Raw genomic sequence first — 23,930 nt, 5'->3', positions numbered from 1 at the left:
CCCTGTGACTCTGCGTCCGCAAGGGGAACAAATCTGAAGGAAGCTAAGGCTGCAAGGAGAAGCTGGAGCAAGCGTGGGCCATGGACAGCACTTGAATAGCAGGGTGGTGTGGCAAAATCAGATGTGTTTTGTTGCAGGCCTTGTGCTTGCATGCTTACAAAGACAGGAACAACCTCAAATGTGGGACTGCAGGAGTGTTGTGAGTTCATCTAGAAGGAAGAAATTCAAAATCTCTCCAGCTCCTGAAGAAAAATGTATGCCAATTAATTCTGAATTGGGATTTTCCTTTACATTTGATCTATTTCAGAATGCACCACAAGGAAAGCTTCCTATGAGGAAAGCTTAGAAACGCTCTCAGGGAAAAGGCACCATCGTAACTCTCCTGTTTCCTGAAGGGTTCGAGGCAGAGCTCTGCTTGATGAACATCCTATAAAGGGAATATAAGGCCCTAACTAATTCAGCCTCCTCAGACTCCTATTCTTCAGTCCAACTTACGTTACCAGATGATCCTTCCCTGTGTTTATCTGCCTTCCTTATTTCTAGTTTCTGTAGTGTGCTTTCTGACTTGCTTAAACCCACAAAAAATGAATCCCTTCCCTTGCTTACTACAGCACAATGCTTTGGCATATAAGATGCTTATGTGGAACAAAACTGGGGAGCTTGGATGAGACTTGAGAAATGAGCAACACAAAACCAGCCTTGGATGGCTTGTGTGGCATAAGCTGTGTAGATGGCAGGAAGTAGGGTGTGCTGCTTAAAAACCTTTGTGAGATCTGATTAACATTGGAATATTTCAAGGTTAGGGGTTTAAAAAGCTTATCCTTCAGGCTGTATCTTTCATTGTGCTGTTTATGTTGGGGTGGTACATACCCCAAAAGCCCTCCCTCAGCTTCCATCCCCTCTGTCTTTATCTAAATAGTCAGTTTGGGCTGGATGCTTCTGGAATAATGACTGCATCCAAAACTAATCACGGTGACTTCCAGATCTGGATCTGATTACTGACGACAACAACAAGAGGCAGTCATGTTTTCTTTCTATTAAATGTTTGTAGTGGAGGGACTGGATTTATTTCTGCGGTTTTGTTTTCCATTTATGTCATAATTTACCAGCAATACACAATTATGTCCTTTTTTGTTCAGCTTTATTCCCTTTTCCTTGTGTGATATTGTTATAGGCACAAAGTGTCCCAGTTTTTTAACACTTCGTTATTTATTAATGCCACAGATCGTGGGATGAAGGTTTGTCAGCATCCTCCTTTTTGCTTCTATTGACAGATACAGTAACTGTGCAGAAGCTGATTTGTTAATATATAGTTTTCAAAGGATCTCTTCCTATCTGGCTATATTTCTCCTCATTAGTTAGTGTACTTCCCATTAGCTTGTCTCCCTACCTGACTCAACTTTTGATGTTTTTGATTGTCTGCTTGCACACTTGAGATGAGTTTTCCATTTAACTCTGAATCTTTGAGGGAAGAGGAGGAGTGGAACTGATAGCAATAGTAGATGGGGCCTGATACACCCAGGTGCTCTTGTGCCTCAAGGACAGGGCTGGTGAGGGTGTCTGCAGGAGGCAGTGGAGGAGTTTGGATTTTGACTCTGTTCAGAGTAGTGCAAAGGGGAACCCTGATAACTTCGGCTTGGTGGTGCCTGTTTGTATGGAAGCCTGAATCTACAATGGCATTAATCACTGTGGTTGGCACTACGGAGGGCTCCATTAAAATGAGGTCCATTGTGTGCACATGCACTGCAGTTCCTTGATTGCAGTGCAAACGTACCTGGAATTATGCTAGCATGTTGCCTGGAGTTATGCTAGAGCTGGCGCAAAGAAGCGTTGTGGTGTGATCAAGATAGATCACACAAGATAGATCCTGGTAGAAATAACAGTTTAGGAAGAAAGCAAGCAGCCTAACTCGAGCACTGTGAAGGGGCCTGGTGCTGCAGGGACGGGTGGGAGCAGGTGCTCTGAGGACTGGCCTGTGCAGCACACGCACAGATGCTCCTCTGGGAGCACTTTCCGGTCCATTTTAAAGCAAATGCCAGATAAGGCTGTGATCAAAGAAATTGATTTGTGAATAATGTCGAATTTGCTTCCATGCAGGTAAATGACTGCATCATCAAGCTAGATGGCTGCAAGCTCCTGTGTTTCCCTGCACTTGGAATGGCCTGTATTTTTAGAAGGAGGGCAGGTAAAACTTCACTTTGTAAGTCTGTATCCTCATATGTATAACAAGGTTTTTTTTGTTTCCATCCTGCTGGGGGAAATCATGGTGGCTGGTGAGAAGTGAATGGTCAGACTTTATTTCAAGCATCAAACCAGTTCCATAACAATCAACAGAAGTCAACGCACCAAGGTAAGCACAGTGGATGTGTTTATGCTTGTACCTTTCTATTGCACATCATGTTGGTCCTGAGACCAGTCTCCCAAACATCCACATGGCTGTGGTCAGAGCTCAGCCCAGCTCTGGTTGGGGAATGCACTTGTCTTTTCTCTGGGGTGATGGAGGGCTGAACCCTGGCCTGCGGTGAAGATAGGATATGGTAATGGCATGCAGAGATCTGAGAAGCGATAAGCAACAGGTGCCATGGCATGGTGAAGACAGACTGATAAATCTGAGCCAAATATGTTCTCTGGCATCTTTGCTCAGGGAAGCTGGAGAACTTGCCCTGTTTCTCTGAACCTTTCAACTCTTCGGTTCTGTTAAAATCAAAAGAATACAAAGTTTGGAGCATGGGCTGTCCTTCCACATGGACAAGCCATTCCTTCATCAAAGATATACGTTAAGCTTCTAAAAGCCTGTTTTCAACAACCTGAAGACAAGTCCTTCTTCTAGCAGCTGCCTCTTTCTCAAGTCTATATGTGCTCGTGTATTTCTGGTTTCTCTGGTGGTTGCTCCTTGCAAACCTGACCTTTGTGACAAGTATTGTGGGCGGGGATGATCGCTCTCCTTGTTCTTCAACTTGTACGCTCTTCCCCTTGTGAGCAGCTAATTACTCTGAAACTGTAGTAAACAGCTGGCATCTGCACACATGTGCACACCCAGGAGCAAACATTGGCTGCTTCTTCCCTGTGCAAATATAGCAAAAGCTTTTATACTGAAACTGCTCATATTTCAGGGGTTTTGGTATGATTACTGCAAGACTAAAGAGCTATTTGTGAAAGTGCAGGGAGAAAGATATAAAAGTATTAGTATGTTCTTTCTGAAATGTCTTATCTAGCAGGTTAAATGTCACTGTTTATTGTGAAATCATCCAGAGAAGCTATTTTTACATTTTCACTTTCATTTTTCAGGTTTAAATGTGTACAGATTTTCATGTTTTTTTAAAAAGTTTTAAAATTGCAGTTCAAGAAGATTGGCATGATAAAACTGAAAAAAAATTCAATCATCTTAAAAATCCCAACATCTGAATGCATTATAGTCTTGCTGTCCAGTGTGAAACCATATTTCTCTGAAGAAGTGCAAAATATAAAAATTTTCTTCTTCCTCCCTCATCTATATGCTGTCCTGGAGGTCTAGACAAGAGAATATCGTGAGCAGAGGAGCCTGAAGCCAGTGCCTTGTGACTCCGTAGGAACAAGTAGGTTCTAGGAAAGGGGTCCCTGTTCCCTCAAATTTTCTTCCTAATGCCTAAGACTACTGCATGAGAATTTCACATTGGGCTCTTAAATAAAATAATAATTGCTCATTTGTTGGATACCTAAATATCTGAGGAGCCTTTATTATTAGTGTAAAAAAAAAAAAGCATTATGCATTTAATGTCTCGGGGGCTGGGGGTGGGATCAAATCATTATAGAAATAAAAATAAAGATCCACAAAACCTTTTACCATCTTATAGCTTCTATTTAGAAAAGCATACCTATTTGTGTGTTTAAGTCCCATTAAGTGCTGTACTAAATTGAACTTGTACATAATTCCTACTACTGCATTGCACTAATGGTGGTAAGTTCTGCAGCTGGCAATCTGTAAGTGCTCATGGGCATTTTATAATGTCCAGTAGCAGCAACTAAATGACCCCTTACAGATAAGAGCATGAGCACCTGGGCCAGGACAGAGTAAGCACTGCGCACTCCATTTCCAGGAGCAAAACCAGCTAATGGGATCAGTACAGCCATTTCTTCCAGCTGCTGAGAAAACCTGAGATTATACCACTAAGTGCTTGTGAGAAATATAAATGTGTTGTAAACTGTCTCCCATATAGTTCCACTTTTTCTTCTCAACTTTCCTATTTATAATTAACACCTCGCTTTATCTTGTTCATTCTGAATATCTTTGTTCTTTTCAAGCTAAATTATTTAATACTCCCTTCCTCTCGTTTAAGCTCCCTTTATCTCATGATCCCCTCTCCTTTATAGTGAAATCTCTTCTGTCTAAATGCATAATCAGATGACACCTGCTACTATAGGACTTAAAAATCCCGGCACATTCCCTGAAGTACCTTAACTGTGTGTAGTTATTAGACAGCCAGGTATGTCATGCAGCTAAGAGGCTGAGGACTCAGAAGGAACAGGCTCCATCTGGCACAAGCAGAAGCCAATGTTTCAGCACCGGTTACAAACAACATAAGGCTGATCCTTCATGAGGTGAAGCCCAGAAACATGCAGCCCACTTCTGCATCTTTGCAAATGTGACAACTGGATGCTGCTCACACGCAGTCCCACTGATTTCACCAGGCTACCTGTGAGCAACAAAGGTCTGGTGTCATATAGTTACTCATGTCTCCATGCTTTTATATTATGCAGAAGGAAGCAACAGGGCCTTCAGAGGCAGGAAAGCATCTGGAAGCCCCGAGGTATGTTTGCATTCTGTTCTTGAAATAAATTGTACAGAAATGAAAATTTGGTCATGTGAAATCAGAGAGATGCTAAATTCTTGTTCTTGTACTGTGTCTGAGACACAGCTAAATATATCCTGACGCAGTTTTGTATGATGTAATGGAGAATGCACTTACACAGGTGCCAGATGACTCTGGGATCTGATGCAATCCCAGTGGTTAAATAGGTAATGCACAGTATCTGTATGGGAACCTGTCGAGGAAAGTGAAATGTTACAGGATGTGGTTCTGGATGGCAGATAGCGAACAAATGCTTCAACGTGGATGACAAATTGCTTATAAAAATAGTGATGCTGTCTTGCAAACAGACTTAGGACCCATGAGAGTCCTGTCAATTACACAATACATCCCTCGTATTTTCTTCCTTCCTGTTCCACATTGGTGGAGTAGGGCAGGGCTTACAGAGCTCTCTTATAAAAGCAGTAACACTTCAATCTTAAGAGATCTATATGCTTATGATATATGAAGAACTGCTTCTAAACAAAAACATCTAAAATACCTTTGTACAAGTCTTTTGATATGCAGCTTTGAATATCTGTGTAGGATCTTAAAGGTTATAGAAGATGACAGCCATGTGAATCCCTGTGTTTTGTAGTTCAGTGGGCAAAAGATGATTATTACAATGTTCAGATCTCTTGGAAAAATTTCCAGAAAAAGCATTCACTGAAAGCAATGGAGCTGTGTTAAAACTTTGTTTATACTTGCTAAAGAAAAAAAGTTAACATTTTTCTGTGATTTCTGACTGCTGGAAAAGCAGCAGATTTTTTTTTCTCTTAACTGTTCTAAATCTAATCTTCAGTGAGATAGCTTATCCTTCTCTAGAGGAGGAGAGGCGGCTGGGATGGTGTACAAGGAGTAACCCTTTGGGAAAGATGATGAGAATGTTCCAGAGCCTGGGGAGAGAACCCGAGGTTTCCAACTTTCTCCAGTTGGATCTGCTCTGAGCAAACACTCGCAACTCTCTGGCAACGTGTGCGCTCTACTTCCCACACACTAGTGCCCCACACTGCTTACAGCTGTCACTGGTTCCTGCCAGTAGCTCAGATGGCAGAGATCTGTGCTCTGACTCTAAAGATTGGAGTGACGGTGGTAGCCTGTGCATAGAAATGTTTTGGGGTAAACATTCAAAAGCTGAGAAGTGCTTTTGATGTGAAGCATGTTAAGATGTTCCTACAAATGTAACTTGTTCCTCTTGGATTCTGTGTGTAGGATGACAGTCCTGGGTTAAGTGATATCCCACCATATTGCCAGAGGATCTGTCAGTTGACACTTTGGCTAGGTTGGCTGGCGCTCAGCTAACGAACTCTAGTCTGAAGCCTTCCCCAACTCCCTGTGCAGCTCTTTGATATCCAGTTTGGTGTTCCATGCATGCATTTACTGCACGTCACTGAAGCCCTACTCAGAGACAAACTTCACTGTACAGTGGTTCCCCATTACTAAGATACTTGAATGCCTCACATATTAATTCATTTTTTCAGATCTGGAACAAAGGAATATTATTTTATTGGAGTGTATAAAAATATTTTTAACAGGAATGGGAATCCCGAGGTAAGTAAAAATGACTTTTTCAGAGTTCTCAGCAGCCGTAACCCTTGCTATACTCATATCATGGTTCTGACTAGCTTCAGCTACAAGTGTGAATCCTCAGTTTTGCCCCCAAATGAAGCTTGAATTAATTGGGCAATGTTAGAAATTAGCCATTAGTATTCATCTGTGAAGAGTGAGAGGCAAGGTTAGCACTGTATAAAAGCTGCAATGCAAATGCAGGGAGATATTGTCTTTGCTGCAGAAGGGAGTTTCATTGCCAGACCGAACACCTTCTATGCACACCCCTTCTTTGCATCAATCTGAAGCTTCTGCAGCAAGCGGTATTGTAGCAACTCCACACAGTATAAAATGAAGCTGCTTCTAACTTCTGGGGACATAACTTCTCGGCCTCAATAGATTATTCAGTATTTTGCTTTTCCCCAGTAACAATGCTTTTCTGAATTGCCCTAGAGGTGTTTGTACCTTTTAGCTGTGCTGGTGCAGAGTGAGGCCTCTGTGAGCTGATCTGTAGCAGCTGCACAGGCAAGTGCAGGAATGTTTTGCAGTTTGTTACTCGTACTTGAGCAGAGATTGAGGGCTAAGGTGTGCTTCAGTGATCTGGAGGAAAGCAGTGAACTATCTAATGGTTTTAAACTGTGTGTTTGGGATCCCCTTGTGAGAGGGAGAAGGCACATTCCTTCCATGCTCAAAAATAAATAAAATGCAGCTATGATGTATACATGTTAATAGAAGTGAATCTCACAGGACATACAGCAATACCTGCTTCCTGGAGTAGCTGAGATTACAGCTGAGCTCTCACTGCTTATTTCCCTGGTAGCAGAAACCATGTGGCACGGCTATTCCTTGAAACCTGAACACAGCTGTAGACACCGAAGTATAAAGTTACCTGAATGTGTGGAAATTGCAGAGTGGAACTGTTGTGTGTTTAAAATGCCTTGGAACAAGGTGCCCGTGGCTGTGTGAGCAGCTGTGATGATAGGATGTTTTATACTTTATCATTTCCTTGTTAAGGTGATTTAGAGTGAGGGGGTCATGGCCCGGCAGAGACTAGGCTAATGAATCCGTCAAGGAAGCTGCGACAAGAGAGGAATGGGAAATTGAAAGCGCGGGTCGAGCGGCGGAATTGCACTTTCATGAGAGGGTGATTTAATGGAGATGGGTTTATTCCAACGTTAAATACGCTGAGTACTGCGAGAGGAATTTCCCAACTTTGGAAGCACGGCAATTCAGCGGGTGCTCCTACGTAATGAAGCGGGATAACTCAAAACATGAAGGTGCCTTTAGGGCACGAGGGGCGTTTTGATCCTGACGGGACGCCGGTGCCACCCGCCCACCGCAACCGAAGCCGCCCAACGGCCGCAACCGCCCGCTCGCGCCCGCCCTCCCGCGCGTCAGGCGCCGGGCGTCACGCGCCCGTCGTAATGTGCCGAAGCAGCGCGCACCCCGCCCGCCACCGGCCGTCGCCGCCCAGCCCCGCGCCTCACGGGCAGCTCCGCTCCCCCCGCCCCGAGCCCTCACGGCGGTGCGGGAGCTCCCTCCCCGCCCCGCGGCCGCTGCTGCCGGTGGCGGCCGCCCCCTTTGTGCGCGGCGGTATTAGGAGTCGCGCGGTAGCCATGGCGGCGGTGGGAGCGACTTGTCGCCGTCAGCGGATCCGGCCGGTCGTGGCGGCGGGCGGGCGGGCAGGCAGCCTGCGCCCCGCCCCGCCCGGCCCGGCCCGGCCCGGCCCGGCCCGGCTCTGCCCTGCCCAGCCGGGCGGCGGCGGCAGCGGCGCCATGGGGCTGCTGGAGCGGCTGCGGAAGGACTGGTTCATCGTGGGCATAGTGCTCGTCATCGCCGTGGCGAGGCTGGAGCCCGCCGTCGGCGTTAAAGGGGGTGAGTCCGCCCGCATCGCGAGGCGGCCGTTACCGGCGGCCGTTACCCGCGCGGGGCGGCCGTTGCCCCGGCCCCCCGAGCCTCCCTCGCGCCTTGGCCGCCGCTCCTCGGGCGGCCCGGGGCTGTCTCGGGGTGAATTCCCCCCGGTAGGCGCCGTGCGAGCCGCCTGAACTGCCTGAGCTCCTCGCGGCGAGAGCCGCCCGGCAGCTGGCCCTGGGCGGACTTGCGGTGGCTGAGCGGGAACTTGAGGAACTCGGAGAGGGGGGCTTGGCGGAGTCCGGCGTGTGACTGGCCTCCCGAGGGGGCAGCTCAGCGCAGAGCTCCTCGAAACCTCGGCTGCTTTCAGCCAGGGGATTTTCTCATCTTGGAGTAAGGCGCTTGTGCTCTAAAGATGGTTTTTCCATCCCCTTTTACCCCCTCACGGAAGGTGAGGGGAAACGGTGAAACTGCTTCTGTGCAAAATGGTGTTAAGTGCTCACGGTAAAGACGCCAGAAGGAAGATCTGTCGTCTCTGATGAAATGAAGCCTTTTGTGCTTGTTGCAGCCAGAGCTGATGAAATAGCCAGCGTTACTTAAAGATAAACAGCGTATGTTTAGGTGTACATATTGGCAGTATCAGCTGCTTAGTTGCCATTGTAACTTCAGTTCCAGATGCTCACAGTTCTCAAAAACAGGTTAAATTTTATACTTTTTTCTGATTGCATTCCAAAGATTTAAGAAAAGGAAGGTAGAACACTTCAGCAGAATTTGTTTAGCAACTCTGCGTTACAGGACTGGAGGAAGGATCTAGCTGTGCTTTAATATGCAGAGATTTTTTTTCTTAACAGCTGAAGTTTGAGGATAGACAGCTCCTCACTGAGGAGCTAACCTTTTTTTTTTTTTTCTCAGGTTCTGGAAAAAAAAAAGATTTACAAATGGCTCTGAAAACTTGCTGTGGCAGCTAAGGCTCCCGTACTTCATGGAGTTCAGGGCAAGCAAATTCCTGCTCTGCAAGGATCCTTTCTTACATCCGTGTGCTGTTTTGCATAGGTGAATAGGGCTCATGTGGAGCTTCTTGCAGGATCCACGCTGTGTCTTTAGCAGATCTTAAAGACAAATTTGAGTTTATAGTATTAGGTGGTTTGTACCTGTCTGTTTGATTGTCACACTGATTGTTAGCAGCAATGTGGGAAACCCTGTAAATTAGAATATGAGATTATTTTTCCACAATTTATTTCCTGCATTTTATTGTGGAGGACTTCAATTTAATTATTCTATTGTAAGGAGATAGTACACATTGACATGGTATTGTTTCTGGGACAGTTAGCTTGAAAAAGCCTGTAAACATTGATAGTAATTGTCGGATGCGTTCCCAATAACAGTATCCCTTTTCTGAAGCCATGGAACCTCAGTGCTCATTTTAAAACCAGAGGAGGAAAAAAAAAAAAAAAGGTGTGTGTGCGTGAAAGGTGGTGGGGTGGAAAAAGTCAGCATATGAAAAAAGCTCAAAGTTTGTCATCCTCCAGGGGACAAAACCATGCACTGCAATCTGCAGAGCCCTACTGAATGACACGGAGGGCCCAGCACCCATACCAGTGGAATGCTGTGCCACAAATGAAGATTTGTGCTGGTCTCACCTTCAGGGCGCAAACCAAGCCCTTTTTGGCATGCTTCCCTAGTCAGTGAATGTGTCTATTTTGGTTTTTCATGAAAAGAGCTTTCCTGATCAGTCTTTGGCACACAAGATGAAGGGGATCTGTTCTGATTGGAATTCCCTGGGCCACATGAACGTGCGAGTGCTCTAGTGGTAGAGTTTTCTCCAGTGTAATAGAGTTCAGGCAGTCCAGTGAAAAACCTGTGACAGAAAAATTGGGTCCTAGAAGAACCCTCATCTTATCCAGACCACCTAACCAACTGTCTGTGTGCCCATATGTACATCTTCTAAATATTAGAAAAGTTACATAGTTGTCTATGTATGTAGAAATTATATATTTTTCTGTATAACTATTTATAGGATTCTTCTTTTTTTTTTTTTCTCTGGCTTTTCAGTTAACGTTTTTTTGCAATTGATTTTGCAACTAGCCATGTGCTTTGCTGCAACTTTAACTTTTGCATTTCCTGGCTTATTTTTACATTGTGCTTCATATAGGCAGTTTGTTTTGCCTTTTTTTTTTTTTTGTACTTAACACACACACATTTTTAGTGCCTCATCAACAAGGTTATTTCAGAGTAGGATTTTTGGTTTAAACGACTTGAGATGCAAGCCTGAGTAGACTCAGTGTACTATCAAATCCCTCTAATTTAAGGATCATTGATGCTGCTCACATCAATGTGTCATTCATTCGAGAGAGCAGAAAGGATCTTCTCTTCTGGTGTGTGGAGTAAAGGCTTGCCTGTTTGCTGCTGCAGTTTTGCTCATCACAATTTATTGTCGCTTGCAGAGTTAGGATATTAGTTTGACCCCAAGTAGGCTGTTAATACTTTCTTTTTATTGAAATACCTGGTTGAATGCCTGTAAAAACATGCATGTATACTTTTTGCATTTTGTGGCTTTCAAAGTCAAAGGGTATTAAGATAATTCATCACTTTTATAGGAGTACAAAAACTACTTTATTTTAATCTCCTGAAAAAAAAAGTATATAACTATATATACAAATATAAGCTTTTAATATTGTGGAACCCTTGGAGGTGCAGGCATCTGCCCTGGATGCTCTCACTGCAGCAGTGTGTCTGAAATGTGTTCTCCTAGGGCTGGGATGAAGCATTTTGCCACAGCCCTGTTGTGGGGGAATAGCACAGAATTGCGTTGCTTCAAGGAGCTCATTGCAAGGAATGACTTGGTTTCCTTTCTGCAGGAAGCCAGTCAGGCATGTGTGTTGCAGGGGGGACGTCAGAGGTAGATATGGGAACGATGTAGATACCCTCGTGGAGGGAGCAGCTCATATTTTCATTTTAGTGTATGGTTTCAATTTTTGTTGCTGTGGGGGTACTCTGGTGACAGAGCCAAGCTCTGAAAACTCCCCCTTTTTCACACTTGCAGAATTTACCCATTAGTGGCCTGTAATCACGGGAGCCCAATCTTTACAACGCCATACCTCACTGGTCACTCACTGTTTTGTTTTTATTTAGAAATGAGTAGCATGCTTTCTGTAACTTAACAGTTAAAACCCTACTCTTTTTATTAAGGAGACTTGAATGATTTGATTTTCTGCAGGTATTTTTCTAAAGATTCTCACTTACTTTGATGTAATATATGCATATAATTGTCTCTTTGACTACAGTTCACTCTGTTCTCTATATTTTTTAGGACCCTTGAAACCAGAAATTACCATAACTTACATTGCTGTTTCAGCTATATTCTTTAACAGTGGACTCTCATTAAAAACTGAGGTACTGTAATTTCTCATTGCTTCATCCTTGTTTTGCTTTAAAAGTTTTGTTGCTTTTGATCAGGTTTCAACATAAATGAAATACTTAATTACTATGCTGTTGTTGATGCTCAGAGAAGGGCCAACAAGAGAAGATCAAAATTAGACATTATATAATAACCCCTCCTTGATTTCAAGAGATTCTTCACAAGCTAGCAAGCGTGTTGAGAAGGAGAGCGTGAATAAATTGCACCCATCCGTAAAGACTTCGCTTGATTCTGTAGGGCTTTGGCTAAGTGGAAGTGCTGAGCACAATTTTGAGTGCAGAAGACTGGATCTACACCTGGGGTGCATCCCAACCCATATCAGGGTGAGACCCAGGAGCACACTGGCACCTGGCTCCTCCTACCATTGCGCATCTGCATTTCCCCACTGCCCAGTTTAGCTACTAGGCAGAAAACTCTGTGAATCCTAGGGTAGAGCTCTACAGGGACCTGGTCAGAGAGGGGTTCTGGGGATTCTCCATGCCTCCGCAGGACATGAAGAGAAGATGTGAGCTCTCTGTGCCCCTCTCCTTCATCTCATCCGCTGGTGCGTTCTCTAAGTAAGACTGGAGAGGCTAGTCACTACAGGGTTGATGCAAGCCAAGATCAATGGCTGGAAGTTAGCACATTGTGTAGGAATAGGACAACAGCTGGTATCAACACTGAAGTTCTCCTCTGCAGATGTGAGGCCAGTATGTACTTGTATGAGGTCCTGGCGATCTTTTCCTATGGGATTCATCTGTGGGCAGGTAGACTTGAGGTGCCTGTGCGCTGCTGCATATCACAGACATTGAGACTTGTTCCAAATTTGATGTTGCTTATTTTTCGAAGAGGAACGATCTGTGAATAAAAGGAGATGAGGGGAAAACCTCTTAGTGATGTGTCAGGGAGGGAGGGAGGAAGGGAAATGATGGCTGTGTGCCAAAAAAAAAAAAAAAAGGAGTAACCAGAGCTGAAGGGAAACACTGCATGTCTCTGCTGTTCTGGTTTCTTGGTTCCTTTTACTCTGTTGGCTGTGCTAATTGGTGATGCTGTCCGTATGTTGCATGATACTAATGCCTAAAGGAAGAAGCATGATACTGTCCAGAATTGCATGAGCTTCTGGGCAAAGTGGGATATAGATGAATGGCGTGTGTTAAACGTTTCTGTACCTGTGTCATGGTTATAATGGTAATATTTCTAATGGTGGCACTGTGTGAACTGATGGCAGCCCTCTTTCCCTGTGTCTGCGGGCACTGCTGGCACTAGTGCCTGGATAGTTCTGCCTGGATGCAGTAGAAGTGAAGCGAATAACTGTAGTCAATTCTGTAGCAGCTTTTTTTGAGCCTTGTGGTCTTGCATGGAAGCAGAAAGAACCATATTATCTATTTGCCTAGAATGGAAATTCATCCTAATGTAAACAGGCTGCAGAGAGGCACTTTCTCCACAGAGAAGAGGACCCAAAACCACAAAACTTCAGTGGTGTTTTCTGCTTTCAGGGTTAAGAATTCTTGTATACAGAGAAAAACATGTAAAACTTGCTTCTCTTCCGGTAGCTTGAATCCTTGAAGCATCATATTTGGAAAGCAGCTGTGAGGGAGGGAGGAATCAGTAGCACAGTCGAAGTCTTGGTTAGATTCTGAATGCTATTGCACCTCTAACTTTCTCCAGTTAAGGTGATGTGACTGACACATCCCTTGGCAATACGTCATGACCCACTTTGATAGCTTTCTTTCATTCTGCAGTTCTAAGATACATAGGTATCAGTGAAGCCTTTACAGAAGCTGGTGTTTATGTCTAGGTAGCTGATCTCCAGTTGTTTTGGAAGTACCAGTTAGGGGTGGTGCTGCATGTCCAGCTCTGTATCAGAAGCTAAGCCTTCTTTGAATTTCTGCAATGGGGATAGAAAATACAGAGGAAGAAAAACATTTCACTCATTGTACCTTGTGCTATTACTTTCTAAAATGGGTGTTGAAATCAATTTTTTAATGTTAGGAGGCCAGGTCATTATATTATTAAAATACTTTGGGGGCATGTTTTAATTTTTTTCGGCACAACCTAAAGTTGTTATTAATCAGTTAATCTATCTTTGTAATGGGTTGTTTCTGCTTTTGTCTTGATTAGTTCTTCACCTTCTGTGTGTTCTACCTTGGATAGTACTTTGATTGGAGTGAACTAGCGTTTGGTATGCTTTATGAAATAATAAAAAGTTGTGTAAGCTTTAGCTGATAAATCTGATAAAATTAGTACTAGCTGATGCTCTTCTTAGGTTACACTTCTGTTTCTATCTGCTGTGAAAGTGCATGCCTAAAAAAATTCCTCACTGTGCATTCAGAAAGCAGTACACAAAATAATTGCCAGCATTCAGGGGGAGTCTGTCTGCTCACAGCCTTGTTACAGTTTCAAATATAAAGAGGTCCTCTTTCCTTTGCAGAAATAGACGGTATCCAGGAATGACAAGAACATTTGATTGCACCTTACCATAATGCTCTTCCAGTTTGCAGCACCTGGATAGTTTGCTCTTTCCTTGTAGGGCCCCAGAAATAAGTCGCATACTTGAGTTATCCATTTCAATGAGGAATTTGGAAGGCCACTGAAAACAAGGTTTGCTTTGTTTGAGTTTTTGCCCAGAAGAGCCCACCTGTGACCATGTTAGTGTGACTAGGTGGCACCAGGTGCTGACCGGAGGGAAGCTTGGAGAAGCTCTCTGAAGGGTCTAAATTAGTGGGAAAGACAAGATAACCTGTTCCACCTGGTGTGCAGAAACTGAGTCATAACCGGCAGCTCCCAATGCCATTTCTGAGATTTCTGCTTCTTTGAGTGCTGTGGTGATGGAGGTATTTTGGGATAAGTCTTTGTAGATTGTTTAAGAAGGTAAAGGCTATTTTTTTCCAGTGTTCGTTCTATGCTGATACGGTCTAAGGAATAACTTTTTAAAACATGATCACCAGAGACATTTTAAAGACTGGTAATTTAGGTCTGCAAATACCTGTTCTGCTAGTACAGCATTCCTTCATGTGCTAGGTTGGCTGTGTTGTAATTGCCTTCCTTGCTCACTGGAACCTGTTACCAACCTTTCCCAAAGTTTTGGCTTGGATTTTGCTTTTGAAAGTATCAGACTTCTTGAAAACATCTGTTTTTAATGCATTTTCCAATTGTTGTAAAAACAGTAAATTAAGAGGGAAAGCAGGCAACAATGGTACAATACTAAAAGAAAAGGGTATCTTGTACAATGCTGTTGGCTCCAGTGTCTGCACGTCTGTGTGTGTGACATTGCCTAGACTGGGATTGCCGTCAGAGATTGGTCCACTAGGAGATCTGGGGCCGAAGGTGACATGGCAGGAAAGGAAAAATAAGCAGCTTTGCTGAAATAAGTTGCCTTATTAGTGTTTTTCTCAATTGTATTACTTACATTTAAAAATACACTTTTATGTAGGTATTTTGAAGTATCTTTTCTTCCCCTGTACAGTGTTTCTACTACTAGACACTTTATTTTTGCTTTCTTTTTGAGAAAGGATGAAATAGTGCTACAATGAAGCTTTCTGTAACTCAGCCAGTACTATGACAGCTTATGTATGAAGAAAGCCTATTTTTTCATGCAGAGTTACATGGTGTGTGCCAGAGTGTTCTTTATTTAAAAAATGAAGTAGTTGTTTCATTCAGTTAACTAAGAACCAAGAGTAGTGATTCTTTCTTGTTAAAAGTGGTTCAAGATGTACATTTCAAGTCCATGCTGTATGTAACTTTGTGAGAATGGGGTATGAACAGATGTGTAGATTTTCATGGAAGGTTTTTTTTTCCCAAACCCAAATTTGGAAGACAATTTTATTCCAAGAAATAAAGGAGGATATTGTGCTGAATTACTAGTACTTCCAGATGTGTATTTACATCAATGTGCATTTGGAGGATCGAAAATGCAGCATTTGATTGTTTTAAAAATAAAACAGCTGAATAACAATTCAACTCTCTCGTAGCTGAGAGGTAGCATGTGAAGATCTGCTGCTGTATTACTGTACAATACATATATGTATATTTAGTGCATCTGTGGTATCAGACCTAAGATACATGGAGAATCCTAGCAGATCTTGAATAAAAATGCCACCAGTTCTTTTTATGTTGCATTGTTTACTGAAGGGCGCAAGTTATTTTGAGAGATAGGAGAAGGACCTTGTCTTCTTGATATATGGGAGCTGAAATGTACAAGGCTTTTCTCTGATACTTGAAAACTCTACAGAAGATTCTTGTAGTGCCCGGAAAACAGAAACAGAGAGAGACATAGCTAACTGAAGAGCATATTGTGTAAGGATACTTGATCTCCTCTCTGGAGAGCTCTTACTGCTTTTGAGGAAAGACACCGTGTAACAGCAACATTTTATTTATTTCCTCAGTCTTCTAATCTGTTTTGCATCTTATTTCTCTGCATTTTATGGCTTAACTGTTGATAAGTTTTCATAGCCTTGGTGTTCTTTCTTAGTTCTTCTACATGAGCCTAATATTTTTGTATGAATTTCCTATCGGTACAATAAACAATCAAAATCTGCCACTGGATTATTTGCTTTTTATGTTTGTTAGATTTTAATTGTAATGTCAGGATCCCTTTTTCCTGGTGTAAAGGAGAATCACATTCTCTGTGGCTCTCTTCAGACTAGGGAAGCTTGAAATCACCCAGAACTACAAGTTTCCCTTCCTTTTGATACCAGCAGTCAATAAAGTAAACAGGCTGTCAGCATAGTTAACACAGGTTTTGAAACACAGTGCTGAGGCTGCCTGCCAAAAAGCTGTTGTTATAAGAGCTATGGTATTATTGAAGTGGTGGACAATTCTTTTGGAAAAACACCCAGGAGCAGATAGAGCTTTTATGTTGTCTGGATGTACTTGTTATTAAAGAGGAGATCAGATGATCCCTAAAGGTGCCTTTTTGACATGCACTTTCTATTATAAAGATAATCCTAGTTTTAAAAGCACGAATACGGTTTTACTTCAGCTGTTATGACTGCAACTTCCTCTCTTCTTTTTCTTTTGCAGGAGCTGACAAGTGCTTTGATGCACGTGAAACTACACCTTTTTGTCCAGATTTTTACACTTGCGTTCTTCCCAACAGCAATATGGCTCTTTCTTCAGCTATTATCAATCACACCTATAAATGAATGGCTTTTAAAAGGGTATGTGTAAACATAATGGAGTGAACAATATTTGTAGCTGTCTTCTTAAAGGGCTGCTTGTCCTGCAATGGGTGTTTGAAGAGATATTATGAGCAGATTTTGCTGTTTGCTTTTGTGCTACAGTGCTTTGTTGTTGAAAACAGCACGCACAAAATCATCTTTTCAGGAACCTGGTATCATTTTTAGAAAATCTGGTCAATTAGTTTCATATGGAGAGAGCTTGCAACAGGTTACCTTTTTCTTTCAAAAACACCTCTGAAGTGCTGTGCTGGGTCTCAAGGAAGGCTGAGGGGGAAAAAGAAAACATTCTGAAGAAAACCATAAGTCTGTGAATAAATACTAAACATGCCACATATTGGTATTCTGTTTTGTTTCTAAACAGTCTGTACTGAGCATCTCTTGCATGTGTACAGATAGGGGCTCAGTATTTGCTCCTAGCTAAATAACGGGGGAAAGAAAAAAAGATGGAATAAATTTGAGATGAGCAGAAGCTACGCTACCATGAAAACAACGTGTTTTAAATCTGTGGTGTAGTCTGCCAGTGTGTGCTTCCAAAGTTGTATTGATGGTTCAGTGGTGCTAGATGTTATGAAAAATCCAAAGAATAAAATGTTTTTTCAGAATCAAAGGTAAATACCTAGGACCATGCAGCTACGCTGGAATATGTGAATACAAAATCAATTATTTTAGAAACCTACTTTTAAAAATCCCTGTTGTTTCTTAGTACTTGGTGAAACATTGCTTGGGGAGAGTTCCCTATCTTTAAAAGTTTAATGATAAAGCTCCTTGTGTTTACATTTTTACAAGGCCTGAGCCTAAAAGAGTGTTTTGTTCTGAAGTGGCTTCTCCAGGCCTTCCACCAAGAGTGAAGTGGTCTAAATGATACTGAGAAGATGAAATCTGAGACAAAATCACTTAAAAGTACTTAGCTTTGCTTAACAGTGTTAGTACATCAAGCTAATAACAAGGTTGCAGAGAATGTTAATTTGTGTTTTTCCTCAGCCAGAATAGAGAAAGGATTTTCCATAGTGACAGTCTCAGTTTCTGAAGTGGAAGGTATGAGAAGGTTTTTTGCTTTTTCCTCTTTTCAGCACTTCTCATCCCATCTTTCCTGATGGCTCTTGAGCCACTTTTGTGCTTAGTATTTAAGGGAAGTGAGCTTTTATGTGCACAAAAAAACCTCCATGTAAAACTACAATATATATGTATAGCTATATATGAAATAATATAATAATATGGCTATATTAAGGAAAAAAAAAGACTCCTTGCTACACATGGAGTCTAAACTAGCCTAATTTTTCATGTTACCATGTTTTGTGTTACCAGCGAGCTAGTACACTTGTTGCAAGCTGTCTTGCAAGCACCTGTTCCTTGAGTACTATTTCTGCTTTGGCCACATCTTGTCTTAGTACAGTAAATCTATTGTATTGAGATTTCTTTTAAAGAATGGTCAGATTGGAAAGTTTAATGAAGGGTTATTTGGAAAGATAGCTTTCTTGATAAATACTGCTTTTTGGGACACTGCTTAGACTATTTGCTATTTCGTGGCACTGAACACATCCACTGCAACTGTACCTTCAGTGCTGTCTGTTGGAGAAGCAATTGAGCTCTGTTCTAATTAGTTAAAATAACTCATTTCAAAGCAGATACTCACACATATACATATGAGTACATGAAAGTAGACTGAAGAGAGGAAGTGAGGACTGCCTGTACTTTGCCTGCTCTATATATCTGGAGTTCATCGTAATGCCCCACAGGTGTAGTTTTTATTCTCTAAAAATACTGAAATAACCAAACAAAAATGGGGTTTGGCAAAGTTACTTCCTCATCATGGATGTTTATCACTGTTTTAGTGGGAGCTGGCTGATCACCCTCACAAAGGCCTGGGAAAACAGGCATATGCTCCCGAGGGTGTTCAGCTCCCTTTTGGCAGGGTGGCACACCTGGGGACTGTAGTTCTGCTCTACTCTCTAGACAAGGTTATGCTTAAAGGGCACAGTCAAGCCCACAGGTAATTCCCTGCATTGCTTCAGAATGAGTGGTAGATTCTCCCATCCTTCATAACAGTCTATTTCGCTGTGCTATTTGAGAGGCAAATTCAGGTGTTACCGGCTTTTCATCTCCGTTTCTACAGTTTTGTTTTGTTTTTCTCTGTGTCTGGGGTGATATTAGGAGGTTTGTTTTGCAGTTATTTTGAAATATATAAAATAGAGGAGGAACTGACATCACCAAGCATCTTTGAAGTTCGTTTTTTTGTTAACTGACTAGATTTTGCAATGACAGGATCTCTTTGAAAAAGAACATGATGCAGCTTATTAGTGTTTGCGCAGGCTCACCTCTTCTACTCTTAGCATATAGCATTTCCAGCACCGTTGGTAAGGCGCGAGATGCGAAGTCTAATACAAGATACAGCTTTGGTAGTTACATATCTGAAATACGTGAATTTGGAGCTTAGTACTCAGCTGTCTGCAGTATATCAATAGAACAGGTATTATTTATTGCCCTTCAGCAAGGGTTTAGACCCCTGATATTAGTGCTTATAACACTGCCTGAATGAGTAGAATATTTCAATTTTTTCGTTGTCTGTAATAATCTGTTGGCTATTAGAAGAACTAGTTTGTATATTGCTAGGGTTGCATATAGCTAATATAAAGCAAGAAAAAAAGGTGGTCAGGCGATTTACATGAATGTTTCGATACACATGATTAAAAGTATTTCCATTTAGTGGACTAGTGGACCAGGACTTTTGTGGATAGATATTTTCCTATAATGGATATTTAGAACCGTAGCTTGATAATGCTTTTTGTTTTTTAATTCCAAATATATTATTACAAATTTGAGAAGGTTCACAGAGATTGTGTTATTAAACCTTTCTCCTCTTACAGTGTGGAAAATCCCTGTCAACTGACATGCATACACTTGCACACATTTCATACCTTTCTGGATAACTTTGAACTTTAATCCACCCTTATTAGTGCAGGTGAGAAGTTCAAGGAGCTGACTGCCAAGAGACCACATAGGAAGAGGGATAGTAGTATTGCAGCTCATAGAGGGGATGGATATCAGAGTCACCATTTGTTCATCTGCTGTATATTTTTGTATATATTTGGGGGGGATACACTAAACTTTCCAGACCATTTTTTTTCCTGTGTTTCTCTTTTTTTCAATGTGAGCCTATCCTGCCAAGCACTGACAACTCCCTGCTTCCATAGACTTCACTCTAAGCTGGAGGTCCTATGTACTTCCAAGGTGGTGCTTGGCAGTTTGTGGGATTGAATTTATATAATGCTTACATTGGTTGCCTTTTTCCTTTTCCACAGTGTCTGTAGCTGACTGAATACTTTTGTTGTCATTTACCCTTTTCTTCTATTTAAGCTGTTTGTATTTTTGCAGTATATCAATTGCACTGTAATATGCTCCCTGTTGTTTGGATTTAGTGCTTCTGTTTGCTATAGCTTTTTGACACTGCATTTCTTGGGGATGGATTAACATAGTTACAAGTACAAAGCAGGTCACCACTAGTAATTGTGTTCTGAACTAGAATACTGTCTCAAACTCCAATACTTTAAAAACAAAAGTAGATTCCATGTTTCGGGGAATTCACAGATCATTTAATTTCCTGCTTTCCTGTTCCTTCTAACTCAGCACAGGTGGTACTTCCCTCCTCCACCAGAAGGATTATTTTACTTAAGTTAATCATAACCTGTTGTGGTGTGTTCTTGTTTTTTCTCAATACATATATAAAACAAACCAGTTTTGTAATAACCACTTTTTTGTGGACTGTATTTAAAACAAAAGAAAGCTCACAAATTTCTCACTTTGCAACAACATTTACTATATACATTGGTAATTTTGCAGCACAAACAGTGGAAGAAATGACAGATGATATATTTTAGACTTCTAAAATGTTGGATAAAATTATTGACATTTCTATTAGTGGAAGTCAAATGACTTTACCACGAAGTGAAAACATATATAAAAATATAACATTTGATGGCCTCTTAACTTTCAGGAAATAAAAAGCTTAATTGTGATATATATATTTTTTGTAGTAATGGCTGATGGAAAACATAGTGGAAACCTAAAATAGCGGGCATGGTTCTTCTAGTTCTTGCACTTCTTAGTAGTCAATGTTTTCATCACTAAAGTTTGTTTTTTTTTTTTTTTAAGAAGTTAAGCTTTTGCATCCTTTTATTCTTTTTTTCCAAATCGATAACTGCATCTCAGCACGCTACAGACTTAACTACATTAGGACATACGATGCAGTTATCTTTGAGATATATGTGTAGATATATTTGTGAATGGTAAATAAAGTGATGTGTATAGGGAAATTAAGTCGCAGAGAGATCAAGCGTTTTTTTAGTAAATGGTGATATGACTTCTCGGTGTGGTGTTGGTGAGAGAAAGCATAGAAATTATGCCAGCTGGTACAGGGCTGTAACTACAATGCAAACTGATTGTGTTTGCTCAGCTATGTGGTATTTAAAGATTTTACCTTGTATAGTATTTCCACCTGTGGGGAACATAATGTTTCTTTTTGTTGTTTTCAGCTTGCAGACTGTAGGCTGCATGCCACCTCCTGTGTCTTCTGCAGTAATTTTAACCAAAGCTGTTGGTGGAAATGAGGTGAGTTTTCATTTTGTTCGGGAAAGTGTTTTTTTTTTTTTTAACAGAAGTGTGAAAAAATAGGTATTCATTTATTATGAACTTGCGTGGCAAAACACTAACTGCAGTGTGATGCTGTTGTGGTTTGTAAAAACTTCTTGAATTAAAGCTTGGGTATTGTGTTGGTGTCAAACAAAGGAAGTAGCGATGCATTCATTACCTGATGGCATTGGTCAAGCTGACAGAAGCTCAATTTTCTGAGGCAATAGAAATGTTTCTGATAGAAATTGGTATTAACATCTTTCTGCTTGTTGTTGCTTTGTAATTCCTAACCGTATAATGTTTGTATGCTGTGTACTGTTTATCTCAGAGACCACTAGGTTTTTGGAGGAAGAAATGTCCTTGCAGTGCTTGTCTGAACAGTGTCTATTATTAAGGGACCCTGTAGCAGGAGTTCCCCAAGCTAGAAGCTGCAAATGTAGCAAGTGAGATGATGGAGACACAAAAATGAATTTGAATCCTATAATGTTGTTTGAGACTGCATGAAATTAAATTTCTGGGAGCTCAGGGTTCTTTGTCAGTGATGTAATACAAAGTTCTCAACAGAAGGGAAATGCTGGAATTGAGGTTGTCTGTGGAAACTCAGTTTGGTCACATTATGTTTCTGCCTTAAAGTGGCATGTGCTGTCAATTCAGACTGTTTCTTTCTCCATAAAATACAATTTTTAGGAATACCAGGTAGCCAGTGTTTAGGAAATGAATGCAAGTGTGATAGTTAATAAGGTTCTTTCCTTTAGATCTGCTTCTTTGTAACTGCAGAAGCTGGATGAAACATGCTGCATAAGGAAGGGAGAGAAAAACCCTAGAAGAGGTTGGTTTCAAAGCTAGGATTGTTGTGGTGCACTTCTGGACTCTTAGAGCCAATTCTTAATTCAGTGATAGAGCTTCTGCATGAGGTTGGATGAACTGCATTTTTAAAATATGGCCATTAGGTGTGTACTTCTCATTTTCTGAGTTCAGACTCTTGGGACCGATTACTGTCAGCTTTGAAAACGCATGATAGCACTGAAATAGATTGAAGTTGTACTTTGTACTGACAAAGTGCTGTTTAATTGCTCTATCCTCTGAAGAGAGACCCAAAGCATCTCAAGTCAAGCATCTCTAATTATGGGCAATCCTGATGCACATCACTGTCTCACTTTGCTACCTGAAAACAAGGATCTTAAAATTGTCTGATGGAGGTGCTGTGAAGTGGATTAATTAGTGTAAAGAAATAATTCAGGTACATAATAGTGAGCAAAAGAGAAATAAGTTTTCTAGTTGTGATTTTAGATCTAGGTGCTGTAAATTATAAGATGCCCCATAGTGAACAGTGAGGATGAAATGAGCTATTGAATGAGTGATCATTCAGTGTTAGCAGTGTCAGTCCTATCCTCAGAACAAGGAAAAGATCCTCTGGAAAAAAAATAAGGTGTGATTGGTTAGTGGAAGACAGTATCATAAAGCATCTGTGTGTAGGGGTGAGAGAGATGCTTTCATTTCTTCATGATTAGAGTTTACTTTTATATGGTAATATTCTTTTGGTGCAGTGTATGTGTCGGTTTTTTATACCAGCTGAAAACCAGACATTCTATCATGTGAAGCTCAGGTTGTAATTGTATATGTCATGGACAAAGTAAGCTTGAACCTCTCATTCTTCTGTACTGAACTGGTGTTGGAGGAACGTAAAAATGCATATCTTGTTAATGATTTTTACAGATAACCGTTGACAGCAGAGGCAGAGTGAGTCAAGAATTAGGTCTTTGGACCTGTGAGTTCTCAGTCAGGCTCTAGGAAGGTAGGACATGAGTTGGACTCTGGTTCTTGTGGGTCCCCTTCCAACTTTGGATATTCTATGAATGTTTGCAAAAGAGAAACATCCTTTAAACATGTTTGCTGTAGGCGAAGTGTGTGGCAACTTTATTGCTAAAATTGAGCAAGTTTCCAGTGCAAGCAGATTTTTGAAATATGATGCTTCTCTGTCATTCATAATATTAGTTTTTCTTCTGAAGAGCAGCAAATCACATCCTTTGTGCTAGGGAAGAGCCTCTTATCTGTCCTTGCCACATTTCACCTAAGCTGTTGCTGATACCTTTCTCTTTAACACATGAGCAGAACAATGCTTTTTTTTCCCATTTTAATTTAAATCAATTCTCATGCATGAAGAAGAATTTAAATGTGGGAGTTGACTAGAAATACAAGCGTTTGTACTGTGAGAGCATTTGTTCTTAACAATGTCCCTTAAATTGCCGTTGTTTCATCAGGTGTGCTTCCGTAACCTGAAGAAATTGATTTGTCTGAGGGTGTATCTACACTGCATAATGTAATATGAAGATAAATGAGCTTGCTCAGAAGCAATATAGTGAGGGAGCACCACAAGAGCTAATTAGTCTCAGAAGTGTCCTGCCGCTATAGAGAGCAGGCACACCCTGAATAAGTGCTGTGTAGACCTCTGGATTTCTTGAGAGACAGCATATGGCAGTTATGGTAGTTGACTGTGTACAG

General features: G+C 41.4%; 1 protein-coding gene and 1 long non-coding RNA gene across 25 annotated transcripts in view; both read left to right on the top strand.

Annotated features, from left to right (window-relative positions):
• The first annotated feature begins 1,233 nt into the window (after nt 1-1,233).
• LOC125183687 (uncharacterized) lies at nt 1,234-5,340 on the top strand. The gene is made up of 3 exons (XR_007166077.2): nt 1,234-2,350; nt 3,509-3,575; nt 4,738-5,340. It is a non-coding gene; the product is annotated as an uncharacterized lncRNA (long non-coding RNA).
• Nucleotides 5,341-7,871: 2,531 nt separating this feature from the next.
• SLC10A7 (solute carrier family 10 member 7) overlaps nt 7,872-23,930 on the top strand; it is a 148,982-nt gene continuing 132,923 nt past the window's right edge. For 3 of the 24 annotated variants that reach the window (XM_066996712.1, XM_066996713.1, XM_066996714.1), the window contains exons 1-3: nt 7,890-8,249; nt 11,536-11,618; nt 21,332-21,407. In XM_066996712.1, coding sequence (XP_066852813.1) covers nt 7,991-8,249; nt 11,536-11,618; nt 21,332-21,406 — 417 coding nt within the window. In that variant the 5' untranslated portion in view covers nt 7,890-7,990 and the 3' untranslated portion in view covers nt 21,407. The other 21 variants (XR_010831488.1, XR_010831489.1, XR_010831490.1 and 18 more) reach the window with 19 other exon arrangements.

The sequence above is a fragment of the Anser cygnoides genome, chromosome 4, assembly GCF_040182565.1.
Source record: "Anser cygnoides isolate HZ-2024a breed goose chromosome 4, Taihu_goose_T2T_genome, whole genome shotgun sequence".
Classification (NCBI taxonomy): domain Eukaryota; kingdom Metazoa; phylum Chordata; class Aves; order Anseriformes; family Anatidae; genus Anser; species Anser cygnoides.
This window is presented reverse-complemented; position numbering and strand designations above follow the sequence as displayed.